This window comes from Zosterops lateralis, assembly GCF_965231275.1.
Source record: "Zosterops lateralis genome assembly, chromosome: Z".
NCBI lineage: Eukaryota > Metazoa > Chordata > Aves > Passeriformes > Zosteropidae > Zosterops > Zosterops lateralis.
This window is the reverse complement of record NC_139800.1, coordinates 120,661-141,441: the sequence shown is the minus strand read 5'-3', so window position 1 is coordinate 141,441 and position 20,781 is coordinate 120,661. Positions and strand designations below refer to the sequence as shown.

Here is a 20,781-nt window from a genome sequence, read left to right as displayed (position 1 = left end):
CGCATTACAGCAGTGAGGAATTTATGTCAAGGTGAGCACAGCCCAGGAGCTCAGTGCATGCGAGAGCTGCTAAAGTTACTAATTAGCTGACAGAATGAGGAAAAGTAGTTGATGCATGAACCAAAGCAGTAACTACAGAGACAGCAACACCAGCCCTGACATCTATTGAAGAGTGCCACGGTGCAGATGGTCTTCTGGAGCCAGAGGCAGTTCGGGACTCTCAGAACAACAAGAGTAGTCAGCCTGCAGAACTCTGTGGAGGGAGAGAAGGTAGATGCATTCCCACCTTACTGCACTGTGGTGAGGCACAATGGAAGAATTGTCTAGGCCTTTCTGAAGCACACGAACCATTCTTTTGCCAGAGAAGCCTGAGTTTATTTGGATTACCTTAAATCTTTTTTCTAAACCTATTCAATGTCCAAACCCAGGTAACAAACACTTAAGTTATACAAAACCATACAGCAATGCTAAAGCAGAGGGCAAAGTAATTTAGCCTACCAGATACTTCAGCAAAAACCAATTATCTCCAAATAATTGCACTGTAGGAAAAAAACAAACCCTGAGGCTTAGATTTAGAAAGGGTACCACAAGCCAAAGAGAGCTGTAACAGCTGCCTAGGTTTAGGCATGTCTTTTAATCCCACCAATTTCATTGACATTGAAATGTTAATTTATGCCTGTTGAACTTTCACAGTGCTTTCCTGGACCTGGGCCAAAGGAAATGGGTGCTGCTTGCATCTTGCACTGAAGAACCAGAGTATTTCATTCTGAACACTAATGATTAAAACAGTTAGACCAGTTCCTAAAGACAGTGCTGCAGTGAGACAATGCCTTTCCAGCACCACTCTCTTTTTAAAGAGGGCTCCAACAGATAAAGTTTTCCTCCACACACTCTACTGCCACGGGCATACTTTTCTCAGATGATTTGGACAAATCTGAGTGGTTTAGGTAATTTAGAGAACCTCTGTTAAAGGTATTAGCAAAAGCAGGTTCAATGTAAATGTGCAAAAGGGTGATGAGGTTGAATGACGGGGTTCACTCTGGTAACTGCAATATGGATGATGCACACAGCAGAAAATCTGTCTAGAATCAATGTAGAATGATTTACACAGGCACCATGGATACCAAAGGCTGCTGAGTCAAAGGGTTCAGGCTTGGGCAGGCATTTTTAGGCCTGAAGGATTTAGCATTGCCTAACTGCTGACTAATTTAACATTTGTGAAATGATTCGATTCCTATAAGCACAGCAGGAATTTCATTCTAGATCTAAGATGGCAATACCCATACTATACTTCCGTAGGGAATTTAAATCAATTTACACACACAGAAGCATATACATGCATATACAAATATGTTCAAGGGTACCTATTAAAGATCAAATGCCTTTGCACCTCTCAAGAGGCAAGGGTTGAGCTTCGAGGAGCAAGAGTATCAGCCCAGGCCCAGATCTATATATCTTGAGCTGAAGCTCATGATCCAGATTCCCCCTTCTTTTCTGTTAACAAAATTCTTCCATTATGTGTTTTGTTTCAGTAAAGTTTTGGGCTTTTCAAGGCTGGAAGGAATAGAAGAATGTAGCAACTACCTATGCACAGATATATAATTTTGTGGACAACGGTTTATTACACAGTAAGAAAAAATAATAAGCTTTTATACAAATTAGGAAACTTACAAAGTATTAGCTAAGTATAACACTCCTAGACCACGTCTCAAGCCATAATCTGATTTAGAAGTCAACTGCCCAAAATAGTTAATGCAGGTACATCTCATTCATTAATAGGTATGGCATCATTTAACACCCTGCAGAACGAAAACAGAAATTCAGACTCATGTACAGATTACTTCAAGCATGGTTGTCATCCTGGAAATAGCTATATCCATGTACCTATCTCCACCTTTCAGCACAGAGCAACCTGACGATCACCAGATCTAGTTAAAGATGCATTACATTCCCATCTCAAAAGTTTTATGGCCACAGCAGGACATCCCTCAGTGCCCATCCAGCACATTGCCAGGACACCAGATGGCAGCACTCTCCACTGGAGATTGAAACTGGCTTGTCTGCCTCAATAACATCCACTTATTTTGCTTTTATGATGGGGTCCTTAATTAAAGCAACTCTTCTTCTCAATATTACCGGTGCAGGAGAGGCTACTACCCTTGTCTGAAAACTCCCTTTGATTTTAGTTTCCTCACACCCCAACACTTTCACATTTTCAAAGCATCAAAATTTTCAAAGACCTAATAAAAGATGACTTTTCTTGTGATCCTTGTTTTAGCCCTCAGCATGTCTGTGAGACTGACCATATAATACCTTGCTTGCTATGAGCTCATACCTTCCCTTATCTTTGCAGTTAGTGTTCTTCCAGAACATGAAAAACCAGATATCAGATCAAGAAGAATCTTAAGAGTGTTATGTAAAAAAAAAAAAAAAAAAAAAAAAAAAAAAAAAAAATATTATAAAAACAATCCACCATAGTATGATTCCATGGCTTTGCTCCCTCTGATAATCTGTAGTTCTCTTAAAAACAAAAGTGATGTCAGTTTGCTGGCTCTTCAGGTTTTGGGTTTCTTGCACAGATCTTATCCATCTCAGATGCTGCCAGACAATGGACATCTGACAATCAGAGAGGAGAATGCAGTCAGGGCTGTTTTTTGGCTACATCCAAGGCAGTGGAACATCAGTAACCGATCCTAACGCACAATGGCCAAAGAACAGAATAGGAAACTCTGAGCAGTTTGGATTTTTCTCTGTATCAAACAACAAATAGGTGAAAAAAAAAATCATGTATTCTTCATTCCTTAATCTATCGGTCCAGTTTTGTCTCTTAGGATATGAAAAATTTTCATCAGAACCTCATTCTTAGCACCTGCTCTAGACTCTCCAGGGCCTTGTCCAGAAGTCTCCAAGCTCCAGAAGATGGAGGGGCTCTATGGAGGCCCCTCTGTTCGAGGATGCCACACTGGCCTATTCCAAACACATCCCAGCTATTGCTGTTCAGAGAAGCTAAGGCTGTCAGAGAGGAAGAATTCCAGTTCAAGAGTATCATCAGTGGTCTCTACTGGTACATTACTCTTTTCCACAGTGGGTGAATAATGCTGTACTTCATGTCTTGAAGCCAATATCCTGGAAGTTCCATTGCAGGAACATGCCTCTGGTTGTGTGATGCTGGTTGAGCAAGCACAGTTTGGATGGTAAACACCTGGACAGGAACTGTGTTGGCAGCGACTAGGGATGTAGTATTCAGCTGCCTCTGGACTCGATTCTTCTGGATTATGAAAAGGATAACCAGGCATGCAACAGGTCTGGGGACAGTTCTTGGTTTTGAATCCATGGTGAAGGCCTAATTTAGCAATAAGAGGCTTCCCAACATTAATTTCCTTTCTTTCATCCATTGTATCTTCTATTCCTGAATACTCATAGTGCAAGCAAACAGTGAAGATTAAATGTTCCTGTAAAAATGGAAAGAGAGGGAGAGAAAAAAGTTATACTTCCCCTCCAAATAAACACTACAGGAAACCCTTAGAGAGGCTCTGGTCTCCTGGAGGAGCAGAGTGACCTTTTTAGGAGCTAGAGACACTCTATGGGCAGGCCTTGTTTCCTGAGGTCCTCTTTGCGTCACTACTTGTTCACTGAAGAGTCTGTATTTCCAGAAGCACTCGTGTTACCTCAACTGCCAAAAGCACTGTAGAAGAGATGCCAGGCTGTGCCTGGCACAGATGTTCATGACACAAAGATACAGAGACACTTAACAGTGCCCCAGTTTGCTGAAGTGAGAACCTTTCAAAAACTGTGTGCCCAGGAGCACAGGCTGATGCTACACAACACTTTCATCTCCTTCTCATGACTTTGTAAGAGGCAGCTCTGCTTCACGTCATGTTCTTCCTAAAAAGCATGGGAACACCCTCAGAGCATGCAATAGGTGATCTGCACAAAAATAACCATCTTGGCCAAGGTCAGCATGGGCCTGGAAAATACAAAGGGCCTTGCACGCTGGTTTCAGGACTGCATATGCATCAATTCTCCGTCTTTTACTTTTCAGCTAAAATTAAAGTCACTGAATTGTGTTATTATCCATTCTTTCCCTCCAAAGAACTTACTACGATAACAATACACAGTTGCCTCAACAGAACTGCAAAGCAGCATAAATAGCATCAATGATCTGGGCAAACTTGTAATCAATAGTATATACTAACCCTTAGTTTTTGCAGAGAACTCAGCCTGGTGTAGAGGCAGTGTTTGGGAAGGTCCTTTGATACTAAATAGCTTCCAGTTTCTTCAGGAGTTCCTTTATTGGCCTCTTTAGGATCTACATCCAAGTCCTGTTGCAAGGAAAAAAAGAGAACTTATTTGATGATGGAATTTGTAGATCATAAAATAGTATTTCTTTCAGTTTGGGAAGTTGCAGCACTTTAGACCCATTTTACTATACAAGATGCAGCCTGATATGGGTGGAGCAGAAAATTTTCAACTTCAGTGGAGCAAGATCACGAGACAGCGGCAGGAAGCACTTACGAGTGGGAAGTCTGTGATGTGGGCTCTGCAAGCTGTGATTTCAGGGGGCTTCTTAACTATCCGTGTATAGATTATCATGACATTGGAGAACTCAGCTGCAAACCCCAGTTGAATCTGAACACCACACTGGAATTCAAGGGACATACTTTCTGGAAGCTCTGTCAATAAATAACACATTGTGACAGTCTAAATATAAACTCAGCATATATATTTTTCTTTCTCAATCATTTAACAAACAAGAATGAAATGTTTGGTATCACAAATAGACATCTGCATTTCTGAAAGAGTCTTCCTATATGACAAGTGGTCTTAGAAATGCCATCCCTGACCCTCTGCCCCAACTGTCAAAGAAATCTGAAGGTGTACTCCAACAAGTTTAGGTGAAAAAGGTAAAAAAAGTCTTAAACACCACTGCCCTTCTTAAAAGACTAGGAAGCCTGGAACTCATCTCAGTCTTATTTTATTTTTCTTAGTTGTCTGCATTGAAAACTTTTCATCATGCACATTTACTATACAGTTCACTTGGCTATTTTAGGGGATGACTTTAGAATGAGATCAATGACATCTCACAAATGTCACTGCTAGACAGGCAGCAGTGGGAGACTGTCCCTGAAGGCAGACAACCAGTAAGTCTCCCCTCCAGTTTCTGAGTGGTCTTAAATATGCTGAATATACATGAATTCTACACATCACCTTGTTCATTACTATCTCATGTAGGGGTAAATCCCAACACAAAAACTTCTGACTCAACACAGTAATGAAAATCTAGCTTTAAACTTGAATTTCTTCCACTTCCGTTCAATAGTACATGCTCTCCCTTCTCCCATCATGGCAGTAGGACCATCTAAAAGCAGACTGTACTGTACCATGAGCTTTGGCCCACTGCAGGTTCCGTGCCAGGGACTCTGCAGAAGATGTGCTTCGTTGAACAGGATCAGTTAATGCCCTTCTCTCTGACAAGCTGCTGCGGATCTCCAGGGCTTGCTTGCCTTTGGTAAGGGGACACTTGCCCATATCTAAGAACAAGATGCAGAGAGGTTCTTTCAAAATCAATGCTGCTGCAATTCCAACTGAATTTTACCTAACTGCAATGTGTGCTTGCTGTGGTTATGCCAGAGCCAGCACATCCATCAAGAGCTGCAGCTTAATAACTGCAACATTTCTTGCTCAGCTCTTCCTTCACTGAAGGCCGGAGTGGCTCTCCAGAGCCCCAAGGGGTTGCACGTGGCCTGGTCAACATTGTCCCTGTTCCTCAGAGCCAGTCCAAGCAGCATCACAGCTCTGACTGGGTAATGTCCTAATTAGAGTAAATAATTTCAAGAATGTGAGTAATTCCATTGGAGGAGATTATTCTAAAGAACTAGGGGCAAGGGGAGTATTTTAGGTTTAGATACAAGGGCCCAATATTGATTACTTAACAGCATCACTAATGACCCACATGTCAGGACAGAGTACAAAACTTGGCAAGTTTGCTGATGATTAAAAACTGAAAGGAGTGGCTGAGAGCCCACAAGACTGTACTGCTCTTCAGAGAGTCCTAGCCAGGCTGTGGAATTGGGCAGAGAGGAATGTCATGAAGTCCAGTAACAGACCAAGTTCTCGTCCCAGGCAGGAATAATCCTGGTCCAGAAAGGCCTGACTCACTGGGACGCAGCTCTGCAGGGAAGGACCTCGGGGACCTGGTGGCCACCAAGCTGACCATGAGTCAGCACTGCACTCTTGTGGCAAAGCCACAGCAAGAACCACGGTGCCAGCAGGCTGCAGCCTTTTCCATGGGGGCTGTTTCCAGGAACATTAATGGGAACATTCCTCCTCTGGCACTGTCTGCACAGCACCTCTGTACTCCCCGACACCCAACACCCTGGAATACTCACAGCAGTGCTTGTCACGCTTCCTGACAAGTCAATCTTTCCCTGCACTCCTGAACAGTACACAAAGCTCTGTGACCTGCACCTGGGGTGCTGAACCCAGTGCACAGCTCACACCAGTCTGACACTGTTCTGTGCTTGGGGCAGGTGTTTGCACAGAAGCAGTACGCTTTCCCTCCACACTTTTCACTTTAGTGCTTCTCCTATCGACTCAAAAATACAATCATCGAACCAGGCAAATTAACACAGGGCACTGCCCTTTTTACTGCACTTGGAGAACAAATCATCATCATTGCTATAGCACTCTAGGCAAGGAGGCAAGGAGGATTATGTTAATTGTTTAAATGAACATGCAAACCACTGGACTACCACAAGCAGCTGGCACCACAGAACAGAGGAGCAGTTTTGTGGACGGACAATTCAAAGCTCCATGCTTTGAGGAAGATACTCAGAGCAAATAAGGTTCATTGAAGAGGAAAGTATAAAATTGAACACTATTAAAGAAGCTCAGCATCAGGAATGTTGTTAATATGGTGCCCAGTAGCATCTGCTATTTGAACAAAACACAACAAGAAAGAGATTTAAGTAGTGTAACACATTCACCATGAGAAGAAGGACACGGAAGCAAAATTGTTTTCAGTAATGCAGACTGAGGAGACTGTTAGTGCAGTAAGCTGGAGTTCACCTTCTGCAACCTCATCAAGCAGAACAGTGACTTTCTTGTCTTCTAACAAACGGTCCTTCAGGAACTTCATGAAGATTCCATTGGCCAACCCCAGCTGCTGAATTTCAAAAGCTTCTGCTCCTTGGCACCTGTGAGATCATCAGCATTGGACAAGGAAAAAACACTGAAAAACCTGCAGGATTAAGAGTAAATTTATATTGGGAATGGAGAAAGAAACCCTACAATTTGAAAACCAGGTTGTGTCCAAGGCCTGCACATCATGTTCCCTTGCAAGCAGCTGATGGAAGTTTCTCTTAAAATGACATCACAGACTAGACCTGTTCATCAAACTGCTCATATAAGGAACTTAAATTTATTATAGGTGACCTCAGTAAAGCTCCTGACTACTTCTATTCATCAGTTTTTGTACTTCAAAAGTGACCAAGGGTACGGGCCCACAGCACAGTTCTGAAAAAGATCAGCTATAGAATCTCAGTCATTTCTATGGCACAGGAGAAGAAAAACTTCCTTACGTTGCATATCCAAAAACAATGTTGGCCGTAACCTTCAGAGCATCCAAGATAAGAATTGTGTCATCATATTCATTTCTGTAATAAATAGAAACACAAGAAAGTAAAATGGTAACTTGAGAACTAATAATGGCAACAAATTCAAAATACAAAGAAGAAAACCGGTAATTTGTTACACTTCTGCAAGTCTGGAATGAATCCTGACTGCTCAAATACAAAAGTCAGCACCATGAACTTTGCAGTACAGTGAATTCTCAGTCTAAAGACTTCTCATCAGCAGGAAGCTCAGCTTTCTGTTAAGATCCCCAAGAGCTGAGGTCAGCTCCCACCACCCAGGAATGCAGGAGATACCTTTTGCGACACATATCCAGCAGGAACACGTTGAGTCCCGTCTGCTTCTCCTGCATCAGCCGCAGGATGTTCTGCACGCACAGGCAGTTTGCTGAGCGGTAGGGATTCGGGGCATCAATAGGAACCATGAAACTGTTCCCATAGTTTTCGTAGCCATGGCCAGCATAGTATAACAAACCTGAGTTCAAAATAGGTGTGACAGTGAGCAGTGCATCAGACACTTCTGTCCATTTTAGTGCGTCAAAACCGTCGTGCACAGCGCTGACTGTGGACCAGGGAGTTCACTGAAGCCACTCCAAACCACATAAGCGTCAACTCCACAATGCACTAACACAATAAATTAAAAGAAGCACAAAAATCACACATGCAATAGAATCAGTTACGTATTTGCATAAATACACCACGTTAAATACTCTTAAAATGCTCTAAGTAGCTATGTCCTCTAACAGAGACAGTCTGTTATGTGCGATGTGTAACTCACAGATAGGAACAAAGGAATGTGCCAACTGTAAAACATCTTCTCCACATGTGCAATTACAAAACTCTGAGCAGCAGTAGGTCTGCAGTTTATAGACAGAAAAAAAAAAAATGCTGAAGAGTTTGGTAGGACTCCAGAGCACATCCCGATTACCAAACTACCAACAGCTCATGTTCAGTTGATTGCAGCTATATATCCTAGTTACAGACTCATGACTCTTCTGGGTCTACTAAACAAACAAACTCTTTGCATGCTTACCTAGCCAGAAGTTATTATCCTGCCATCATGTCCCTCATGTGTCACTGCACCACAGTCTACAACATTTTAAAGATTTAGAATCTTCAATAAAACATGCAATATTTTTGTAGGAAAAAACCTAACCTGATCAGGGAATTTAAGAAAGTTTTTTCTCAACCCTGTGAAAGAGAACTGCAAGCTAGGACTTAGATTTTCCTTATATGAATAAAAATGTCCAATATTAAAGTTATATAAATTTGCATGAAGATTAGATGATCTTAGAATCAATAATCTCTCCTGCCATGAAATACAGTTACCAGAGGCTTGTATGATTTAATTGGATTTTCCTAATGCCTCTTCCCAGTGCTGGTTTTTCTTAATGATGCAAATTCCATCTTTTAAAAAGAATTTTTATTCAATATTTAGTCAAAGTAGTCTATAGGTCAAATCTGCAATTAGAGTATAGTGCTCAGCTGAATAAAAGTCAACAGAAATCTGACAATTTATGCTGGCTGGAGATACGATATTCTTATATATAAGTTGTTATTCTTACTAAAATTTCCTGAGAAATTTAAGTCACTACAACACTGGCACATTCACAGGAAACCCAAAGCAAGCCTCACCCTAACATACTAAGATGATCTATTGTTAATTTAGCTCGTGGAGGTGGGCGTGCTAGATGTTTTCACCTTTTCACTACTCACAGCTACAAGAAATGAAAATATGAGGGCTACTTGAGCCTGCTGAGCTTCAAGAGAGCTAAAAATGGTATCAAGTGCAGCTGCATGACCTTGTTTCAGGGCCCAAGTTTAAAGGAAAGTCTTAATTTGACTTCCAGAGTTTGGATCTGGACCTAAATCAGGGTTATATTTGAGATTCAATGTATCTGAGCATATATTCTGTAAGTAATTGGACTGACTGACTACAGTCCTTTTCTATCCTTGGCAGGTGACTGTGCTATGTGGCAAGTACCTGCAACAGTTAATACGGTGAGCTCAAGATCAGAAATAAATCTGCACATACCTGGGGTAAGTGGAGTAAACATGTTTGGAGGGCCTCAACGGAGACTCGCACACAACAATTTTAAGTAGGCTCATGTTCCTCAGAGACGTCAGCATTTCAGTGATATCTGCCTCCCTCCCTCCCTCAGTCCCTCTCATTAAAAAAAAAAAGCAGCCTAAATATTTTTAGCCTTACAAAACACATGGGTCTGTGCTTTTACCCTGTGTGGAATACAATGTTAATTGCAACCTACATTTAGAACAGCACAGACTAAGACAGCAGAGGAGACCATCACCATCACTTTGTTTACTACTCCTGCCCTTAAGGACCAGCATCTGAAATGCCACTTTCCTGGCAGTAAGCCAGAATTACACAACTTAGTAGGCATCAGGTTTATATGGGACTAAACAGCAGTAGTCACTATGTCTCTTCTATTTGAAGCTATGCCTACTAGAAAAGGCAATAAATCATTACTTATTTGTGCACTGACAGCATCCTTTATAGGCTTTAAGCCATTAATAGCCGCTATGCAGAAAGAACAAAGCGATCATTTAAAGTGAAGTAGTTATTGCCAAACACCACTGAAAAACTGTTCTGCTTACCTTTTGTATCAACTGGCTGGATAAGTACAACTGCAAAAAAATGCCATGTAAGAGCTTTCATATGGTGCTCCCAAGAAATTAATTAAAGCCTTTCAGTAATTTATTTTTCAGTATTTTACATTCATGTCCACTATTATAGAGAAAAATTGAGAAGGTGCAAAAATCTCGAAGCTTACCCAAACAGATAAGCCCATCTATTTCCCAGGGACTAATAAAAGCAAACTGCTTTCAAAAGCCTCATGTTGTTCCTGCCAGACCAAGGCTTCGTCTCAAGCAAATTTTGGCTCAGATATAAATGCCCAAATGTCAGAGCAGGCAGTTCTGGACAGACAGAGCATCAGGTAACACACTCTTAAAAAAAAGTCATGCTAAGAAATAAGCTGACCTTGTGTTCCAAAAAGGGATCAAATAATGTTTTCTCAAATGGACTTTTACAACAGGAATTCTACAATCTATTAAATAGAGACCTGGGAAAACTTCTTGGAAAACTTTTTACTCTCTGTCCTAGATAATTTCTGGAGTTTTTTATACAATCTTAGAAAAATTACAAAATAGTGGCAGTCAGCGGAAAATGTAAGAACTTTTCTTATGCTCCAAACCAGATCACTCTTGGCCTTTTCCATGCAAGGCTTTTGCTCCATGCATCAATTCCCTCATGCTCTCCCCCACTTCTGTCTTTTGCTTTGTCCTCCAAAATCAAATCTAGGCAAGCAAAGTAGTATCAATACTATCAAACAAAATAAAAGCCTGCATTGCAGTTCTAGGTGTGGTTAAAGAATAAAGTTCAAACATTTGATCTGTTCTAAAAGTAAAGGAACAATAACATTTTAACCAAAGTCAGAGGATATGGTGGGTGCCTTTAACTTATTCTTCCTGTTTTACCTACCTCATATTTACCCTGAAGTTTGTTTAGCAGGGGCAAATGCCAGACGTTTGCTACTTGATACATACAATATTGACCTACTTCAGAAGGGATTTTTATGTGTCCTTACCGTAAACTCCTTTATCCAGGAGAAGTAAAAATTCATCCACTGCATTTCGCATCTCAGACTCAGTAAGATCCAGCAAAGAAACAACTTTGAAATCCAGCTGCCTTAGCAAACTGGTCAATTCATAGACATCTACCATTGGAGCCTTGAGCTGGGGATGATTCCAGTAGCTCATGTTTCCTATTAACAGAGCCACCTTGTCTGTGGCTGCCAAGACACACAGAGAAAAGAAACATGTCACATTTATATATAATTATATGTATAATTTTTATATTCCATGGATTCAACACCTTTAAATTTAAGGTTTTCCAAAGTGAAAAGACTATCCAATCTTACTTCAGGCACAATATTTTATGTGATTTTACAAGTCATCCCACATCAACAATACAACTCAACCCTCTTTTCAGCCTGAAAAAAAACCCCTACCCACATAAGAGGGGAGCACTTATCCGCCTCCGCACACGAACCTGAAAGAGCCATAAAATTCTGACAGAAGCCAGCAGTCTTTACACCTGGTTTAGTATCAATAGGACAACCTGCCTGACCACTCAAGTCTACAGTGCAAATTTAAGAATGTGATTTAAAAACCTAGCAAGTATTCTTCATATCACATGTCCTATCCATCTCTTTATGAAGCTTCAGCTCAGCATCAAAGCATCCACATGACGGAACAGGGAGAGCTGAGCTTGCAAGGACAGCATTTCCTCAGTAGACAGGATACCAATCCTTTCTATCACATCATCCCAATACATTGCCTCCAAGTGTTCGAAGGAATGTAGTAACACACTGGCTAAGGCCTGGCCACAGGAATCTGAAGCACTAAACTGAAACAGATGAGAAGCTGCAGATGCTTCACAGGGTCACTAAAAATACTGGTGCCCTCAGCAGAGTTTACTCCTGAAAGGGCAAGCAAGCATTCTAAAACGACTACACAAACACCCACAGATCTCCCTCCCTGCATCTCCCTGCTCCATAGCTCTTGCACTGTCAGTGTCAGTAGTAACAGTACTCAGAAGCAGCAAAACCTGCTTCCTTAGATGTCAAATACATGCAGTCATTTCAGTACAAAACTACTTACCCAGAGGCCTGTGACTTGATTCTTCTTGCGGGTCTGCTTGAAACAGAAGAACAGCACATCAGTGACCACAGAAAATGAACTGCATCTTCCCCAGAGCCACAGTCTAGTGGCACTGCTTTGTCTAACACTTTGCTCGTTCAATGCAAGATAAAGCCCTCCTTTTGTTTTGGTGGGGTTTGGGGTGTTTTGTTGATATTGTTGTTTTTGTTTAGCTAATTTCCTTCACCCTTTTCCAGCAAACAACCTGACAGGATGCGAGTAGCTAGTTCTACAGATTAAGAAAGAATAGATGCTGAATGTCACAAACTGTTACATTGGCATTTTCAGTGACATCTGAACAGTTCATCCTCTCCAAACAAAATGCAGACATGCAAGGTGGGGGATGCTTAGCAGGGATTCCCATTCTGAATGTCAAAATTCTTTTATTTTGTACCTTTGTCACAGAGGGTGGCAGAGCCAAGGCTGTGCCAAGAGAAACAGTAAACAGGGTGCCATAGTGGTACACCTGGATAACGTGACACAGGATGACAGAGAAGCCCTTCAGTGATTGAAACTAATGCTGGGCAAACATAAATGTATTTGATATCTTACCCAGGAAACTATCTTTGGGAGTTGAGGTTTTGGAAAAACTGTATCAGGGATAATCCCCTCTAGAGCAACATTTTGGATCTACACTTCTATAATAAACACCTAACAGGCTTCAAATCACATTGGCTGACTGCAACATGACTGTAAGAAATATGCCATTCAACGTACCATGAGTGATAGCCAGACACTTCACATCTTTTTCACCTTAATTACCTGAGAAAGCAGCAATGTGCTAAAACTGAGAGTCCCAAGAAACCACAGACAAGAAGGATAATTTCCTTTGTATCTGTGTACGTACATGTGCAGCCTTGGGTGATTTTACAAACAGCACCTCTATGGTTCTCTATATGCTTCAATTTAAATCTCTTGGAACTAGAAAGCTGTGCTGCTCTTAAGGTGATACCAGCTCCTGTTGAATTCTCAGTTACAGATGCACCCAAACACTGTAAAGTTTATACTGTAACCCAGCGAGCCTTCAGTGACTTGTAACTGAAAGCTAAAGTCCATAAAGTGAAGATGCAAAATTAAAGTTTTCAAAACTTATCACTTACCTGATTCCTGAAGATCACTTAAATCTTCTGTGAAGGAAAACATCAATAAAATAATAGTTTAAACGGGAAGCAGAAACCCCATTTTATTAGTAAAAATATAAGTGTCATACCATTATTAAGCAAAGCTGATCACAGAAAACAAACTACCTTTCTAAAATACCTTTGGCTTTGCATTTCTGCAAATCAAACCTTTTGTGTTTATTTCACAGAGAGAAGAGCAAATCCTATAGTGATATATTAAGCTGTGCTAGACAGAATTGCAGTACAGTAGATGTAAAAACAAAGAGGGGGAGAGTTACAACATGTCAATCCCACAGGCATGCAAGTAGATTGAAGGAATAAGGATCAAGATATCAGAATCATCCCACTGGCCAACAGATGTTTGAAGGGCTGCTGAAAAAGCAACATCCTGAGAAAAATCTGATTTTGGGAAGCCATGTGTATTCAGAAAGATTTCAGACACAATTTTCAAACATTCTAAGCTACCAGGGGTTTCCCCTCTTTATTCTGAGAACACTGGGAAGCAGGGAAAACTAACATCTCTGAAGCACCAGTGCTCTCTTGGAGCAGCCTTGCACCATTATACACAATCCCCTGTGCTGTGAATATTGCAGACTCTGAGATGCTCAGTAGTCAAGGGGTGGTACCAACATTAGAGGTGACAACACACTTCTTCCTCCCTGTTGCAAAAATGCCAAAGAGAACAGAAATCATCCTAAGGAAATTGCTAAACACACTTCTGCAGACATGGAGCTGACATTGGAACTAGCTCTAGCCAGCTCTCTAAGATCATCAAGGTTCCTGAACATCTCCAGATTTTCTTGCTAGGATGTTGCCTCCTGAGCCCCACCAAAGAAATCTCCAGATTTTTATATTCATTTGAATGCCACAAAAGAAGAAAGTAGCCTGGTTTTTCTCCTGTGTTATCTGGATCGTGGCGTCCTTGCAAAGAGAAGAGAAGCACGTGCAGAAGGACTGTTGCATCATCCATCAGTGTTTTAAATCCAAGCTCTTAACCCACACATACCTTTCAGCAACATGCTCAACAACCTGCCATCCCATCACCGATTTTTAAAATTGATTCACAACTAGAGGTTTACATTACCTTCTGTGCACTCCACTGCCATAGCTCTCCTTCCTTGTGTTTTAAGGAGGGAAAAAAAATTGGAAGACAAGCTCTCAGTTATGAGAGTTAGCACACAAGGTGGAAGACAAAGGGCACTGTCAACTGCTCTGCAATCTGGCTCACTTTACAGCAGTGTAAATCTGCATTGACCATAACACTGTACAGTACTGATTCCTGAAACCCAGAGTACTAAACTAGGGTGTTTCTTAGGTTAGGAAATTACACAATAGTATTTCCAGGTAGATATGGAAGCTATACAAACAGATTTGCTCCTCTTCAGTTCACTGCAAATACACATGCACTGAAACGTGTTCATTCATTCTACTTGAAAAGAACAACCTCTCCAGATTGTTGAAGCACTCCACGTGACAGCACATGTCCCCAGCAAGGGTTAAAGTAACTTTTAGTTGTCAAAAAGTATAAATCAGCTTACAATTTGGTAACAAGCCACATTAATGCTGGCAGGGCCAAAAAGGGATAGCACTTTTGTGCTGGTTACCATAAAAACCCAAAGCTCTAAAATTCCATTTGCTGGATGCAAGCACTGGTGTTTTAACAAATGGATAAACTGAAAATAAAGAAGGCATGTGCTTGGCTTAATACCGAAAGCTTCAAAAATAAATTTTAGTGATGTGGAAGAAATGGACAAAGGAGATGACCTGCATAAAAGAGGAAAACTCCTTACCTATAATGACCTCTACTTTCTTGCTGTCTTCATCCTCCCGATCGTTGAATACATGACACCAGTACGTTCCTTGATGTCCCACATCCACATCAGTTACCTACACAAGCAATCATCACAATCATCCCAACAGACCTCCAAAAAATACCTGCATCAGGTATTTAAGCCTTGCATTGAAGCCCCACAGGCAAGAAAGAGTAAAAAAACTAAAAGCAGCACTTCAAGTGAGCACTTTGTCAGAAGGTATCCAGGTTCTGTAAAGATTATTTTCTTCAAGGGAACTTTCCGTGGTAAGCTCAAGGTGGTTAATGTTAGGTCCCAAGTGAGGCCCATTGCAGTAACTTACTGTGTAGACATTTTTGCTCCCATTTGCCAAAGGAAATCCATTTCTAAACCACTGGTAATGAGGAATTGGGTTTCCAACAGCTCCACATTCTAGTACCAAAGCATCCCCCACTGTCAGGTTTTGTGGCTGAGGCTGGTTACAAATGCACAGCTTGTTTTCAGGCAAACCCATTAAGCGCCCTTAAAAAATGGAAAGGAAGTAACAAGAAAAGGAAGTGTGAGACAACCTAAGCACGACAACAGGGACCCAAGTGCCCTGAGGAAGCAGGAAGGCACTTTCCGAAGGCATTTTTGCCACTCACCATGAGGCGTATCCTGAAGCTCACGAACTTCAAGGTGTGCCCACTGACTGAATATGAAAGAAGATTCACTGTTCACTCGGCAGATGTAAAAGCCAGAATCTTGTACACTCACTGGACTCAAAACCAGCTCTGGAGAATTACCGTGGGGAACCTGCATTACAGGGGAACCAAAAATACTTCAATGTCGATTGATTTAATCTAAACTAGGATCAAATATTATAATATTTATTTCCAAGTCCATAACGCCATCCTCAACTCCTTCACTTACTCGAAACTTTCTGGTAGGCTGAGACAAGTGACCTTACAGCTTCCTTTCTGCCCCATTTCACATTCATAGCCCCCAGGAATGAAGTGGTGTGAATATAAGGAATTTTAGCATGTTCACAGAATCATTACCCAGCATTTCTGAAACTTTCAGTTTTATGACTATTTACAGGAATCTTTTCTCATTGTGAATAAGAGTCTTAAAAAAAGGATGATCTAAAATCATTATGTGTTATTTTCACTATTTAAAAACCCTGCATTCTCTATGAACTCTTACCTCTTTTTCCTGCTTGAACCACTGGTAGTGCACAAATGGGTGTCCTGCTGCCCAGCAGCACAACTTGACGACCTGACCAGAGAGTACCGCTTGAGAATCTGGCTGTACAACAATCTTTATACCTTTAAGACAGATTTTACACATAGGAAAGTTATGAAGAAATACAAGTCTATCATTTATAGTTTCATTTAAATTGCCCTTGGAGCAAAGAACATTTCTGTCATTAAATACACTTGAAAATAATTTTTTTGTACTTTGTATATGCACAGTTCCACTTAGTTATATTATTTAAGATATTCAAAATTGTCTTCCACTATACAAAATCTGTGCTCAAATCAATCAGTGCTAGATGGAGTTCATGAAAGATTTAAAGTAGATCATTCAGATATTTTAATTTTAAAGGAAATATGTCTCATGGTATCACAGATCCCTTTTTGCAAAGTTTTCCCAGTTTTAAGCATTTGCTCGCTCCCAACAATTTCTTTGAGCTGTTCAGATTAAGGCCCAGCCTGAGGGAGTAAAAGCAGTCAGAGTTGAAGTCGAACAGAGTGTGTTTTTCTGCTATTCCTTATGCACTCTTATGAGCTGAATCCTTGGTTTCAGCTTTATGTCTCTAATTCCTGCAGAATACAGGGGCTGGGTTTTCTGCAAGGTAAAATTTTCCACTTCAAATCTTAACTGCCAGGAGAGCAACTCTGACACCACTCTGATATGGTGCCATTATTTTCTTAACCAAAACCATTCCAGATCTTGTTACAGGATGGTCCCAAAAACAGATCCACTGGTATAGCCAAGGTCATCAGAAGAAGGAGGGGAAGTCAACTGCAGAACTGAAAGTTTAGAAATCAGTGTTGGAAGCATTCTTTGCTCTGGATGGTACAGCTAGACCAGAACCCACGGAGACAACAGCCTGAAACAGAGAGCATGTGGCATTTGAAAATCACGTAGCCTTGCCTGGCAGGGCAGTGGGTTCCATCAGCTGTCTCCACATACAGGATTACTCTGAAAGAGTGGACCACACCGGCAGCTACTCCAAAAAAGCTGCAGCACTTTGAAATTCCCTGCCTTCCGAAATCACTTCCTTCTACACCTAGCACTGGAGAGCACTACCTCAGTTCCTCATTTAACACTTCCTCTGCTGCTTTCCACAGTTAAACTGTGTTAAGTAGTTTTTCAGCATCACAATCCTCTATCATTAACTACTACAAAAAGCAATTATACTATTTCAACTTAAAGGACAGAAAAAATAAGACTTGCTCTTTCCAAAACTTCCACTTCATTTTTTTTTTTTAATTTCTCCTGATTTGATCAGAAAAATTCACTGGGAGATAAGCATGTTGCACTTGTTGGAAGCATTCCAAACAAGTTCTAAGAAATCTGATCCATAATTTCTTCAGTTTCATTTCGTTTCCTCAGCACTACACCAAGGAATTGACTACAGTCACTTTCTGTACATACCATGGAATTTAATGGTTCAAAAAGGAAAACCTTCCAGGTCAGTTTTGTGATTAATTACAAAGACCCACTTCTTCCATTTTCCATGGAAAATGCAGAGCATAAGTGTTATCTTTGAAGACAGCAAAGTGAAATCTGTGGTTACCAGACTTTGAAACACACCATGCAAATTCAGTATTCATAATCTTACCTTAATCTAATTGTTATAGCCCTAGCTGACACACTGGGAAACACTTTCATTTGACGGAACAGTGAAAAGCATTGCTACAACACAACTGAAAAATCCCAAGATTGTCCTAACAATGGTTCTCAGCCCATGGCTTCTTTTCACACACTTTCCAAAGAACAGGACAGTCATCAGTATGGCAAGAAGCCTGCAAGTCTCATTTCAACTTCCCATTCAAAGAGAAGCTTTTTTCATTTCCCAGGAGGTTGAATTTCACCCTATCTTGAAGAAGAAGGACCTAAGAGAGGGCTCTGGTTTTGTACTACAGCAAGTAGCACTTTATCTACATGGTCCTACTTGTGTATCTCCTTTGTTGCCCCACTTCCTAGACTTGGCGAACAACCACACTAAGTCACAGAATATGCTGGGCTGCAAGGGATCCACAAGGATCATCAAGTCCATATGTTAGAAGAAAATAATCTAGTTCTATCCTAAGTCAGTTTACCTGTCCAGGTAGCAAGCTGGACCAAATCCAGCACGTATGAGAACTGCCTTAACTGGAGCCTTCTTCCCCTTCACTTGGGATAAGTGACTGACACCTGCAGACCCAGGTGCTGGCAGCACCACCTGTCTGTCCATCTCAGGTCCATAAGCATCTCCCAGAGACACAGGCTGACACCAAACCCCACTCAGCAGACAGAACACCCAGCACACCCACACCGCCAAGTCCAAGTCTGCAAGAGCACTGCATGAAGGCTTGGCTTACTTTTAACCTCAGAATCATGAGCCAATTACCTTGGTAATCACCTGGATCCCAGCTACCAGAATTCAAGGACTAAAGATGTTTTTAGTTACTGTAGAGTGTTACCTTGAGTGTTTCCAGTCTAAAATCCAGGGCTGGAGTGAAAGCACAGCCCAGAACTGACCTGAATAGCTGAGACAGCGGAGAGCCTCTGTGTGCTCCAGGGCCTGCAAGGACTCTGCCAGCTCCACCACAGTGCAGCCTCGATCCCCCAGCAGCTTCAGGAGACTCCAGCTGGGACTGCCTTCTGCCTCAAGCACCTGGAGGGAACACTGCTCCAAATCCAGAGGGCTATGGAAGAATGTGAGAAAGACACGGCACAGACCTTCTTAATACATTTTTCTCAGAAAGGACCTGGGTTAACAATCACTTGTACATAAATAAAAAGAAGTTTAAAAATAGAGATAGGTAAGTCCTAGCTGATTTGGACATATTGGCAGCATTTCCTTCAAGTTTCAGGAGTTCAGAGGTTATTCAGTGACACCTCCACAGACAGAAACTGGTACTAGTGAGCTGGATGTACAAGAGATGTGTATACCTGGCAATTCTCAGCAAATGTATTAAGAAACTTTGTATTTTTCACTTTTAAAGTCTCAGCAGAAAAAATGGTACAGCACCTTTAATTTCCATGAGCCTAATTCAGAAGCCGTAGAGAGTGAGTCAGGCTCTTAACTTCAAAGTACAGGAAGAGCGATTTGAAAGTGGTTGTAAGCAAGTGACTGCTGGGGCCCAGCCCGGCACACCGGCTGTGCGGTGTAGTTAACTGCGTCTGAACCTTAGAGATCCAGCTTTGCCGTGGTCATCACGCACTTTCAACCACAGCGGATTCAATCAACGCAAGTAAAGAAACACCTAAAGGGAATACAAGGTTACGTATTCCCACTAAAAAGATTCATCAACGTTTCTTTCACCAAATCACAGTGCTCCGCAAGCCTGGGCGCAATCTACCTTCATTATGCGGTGATACCTATCAGGTGGACTTTCAGTGTTTTACGGGATTAGAGGGAGAGATAAACACCTGCCGCCGCCCCCGCCCGCTCACCTGAGCCGCACCGTGCCGCGGCGTCCCGCCCGCTGCGCCAGCTCCCGCCAGCCCTTGCCGGGCGCCGCGCGGTCCAGCAGCTCGCTGAGCCTGCGGAGCAGCGGCCCGGCCAGGCGGCTGAGGGGCAGCGGGCCCGCCGCGCCGCGCTCCATCGCTGCCGCCGCCGCCGGGGCGGTGCTGCCCTCCGGAAGGAAGCGCCGCGCGGGGCAGCGCCCGACGGGACGGGGCGGCCGGGCGGGGTCCGCCTGAGGGGGGCGCGAGTCCCGAGCTCCGAGGGGGCGCGCTGAGGGCACCGCTCCTGGGGGCACCGCTCCTGGGGGCACCGGGCTTTGAGGGCACTGCTCCTGAGGGGCCGCGCCGCGGCGTCCCTTCGGCCGGCCCTGCGGACACCGTGGGGGAACAGACCGGGTGTGGTTGTAGCCGTGTTGAAATGGGAGTGTTGTATACCCGACGGCGAGGGCGAGACCTCCTGCAGCATCCCCAGCTGGCGCTGAGAAGGCGGAACTTGGCTTTGGAACCGGGGCTGGGGCGTAAACCCGAGGAAGCCCCCAGGACGCTGAGGGCAGGGGGCTCGCTTTGAAGAGAAAGAGCTTTATCCAATTGCAACTAGCACGGCCATGGACTCTCCTGGACACAACCTTCCCCAGCCTGCTGCCAGGCTCCAAGCGTGCAGCGTAAGGGTCAGGACCTTGCGTCCTTTTAGCGGGGAGAGGAGGGGCTGCTCGGGAAGAGCCTCCCAAGGGGATGTTCTCGTGAGTGATCGTCGTCATTGCAAACGGACAGATGATCTGAGGCGAATTCACACCTCTCTGATACAGCAACTTGCTCAAAGTGGACTGGAAGTGCCTAAAAAAAGTAATTTTGCTA

General features: G+C 42.5%; 1 protein-coding gene across 4 annotated transcripts; it reads right to left on the bottom strand.

Annotated features, from left to right (window-relative positions):
- Positions 1–592: 592 nt before the first annotated feature.
- On the bottom strand, positions 593–20,222 carry LOC310923067 (mucosa-associated lymphoid tissue lymphoma translocation protein 1-like). 4 transcript variants are annotated; one of them, XM_083884144.1, is made up of 17 exons: positions 19,915–20,222; positions 18,997–19,163; positions 16,450–16,571; positions 15,909–16,059; positions 15,608–15,786; positions 15,265–15,361; positions 14,559–14,591; positions 13,454–13,480; positions 12,315–12,350; positions 11,240–11,443; positions 7,929–8,106; positions 7,581–7,655; positions 7,069–7,196; positions 5,382–5,531; positions 4,516–4,673; positions 4,197–4,322; positions 593–3,452 (listed from the first exon to the last, which is right to left on the bottom strand). In XM_083884144.1, the coding sequence occupies exons 1-17, from the start codon at positions 20,064–20,066 to the stop codon at positions 2,988–2,990; spliced, it is 2,448 nt and encodes an 815-aa protein (XP_083740270.1). In that variant the 5' UTR covers positions 20,067–20,222; the 3' UTR covers positions 593–2,987. The 4 variants fall into 4 exon arrangements, with proteins under 4 accessions (XP_083740270.1, XP_083740271.1, XP_083740272.1 ...); XM_083884145.1 differs by having other exon boundaries at positions 12,315–12,347; positions 19,915–20,221; XM_083884146.1 differs by lacking the exon at positions 14,559–14,591.
- Between the last annotated feature and the right edge of the window lie 559 nt (positions 20,223–20,781).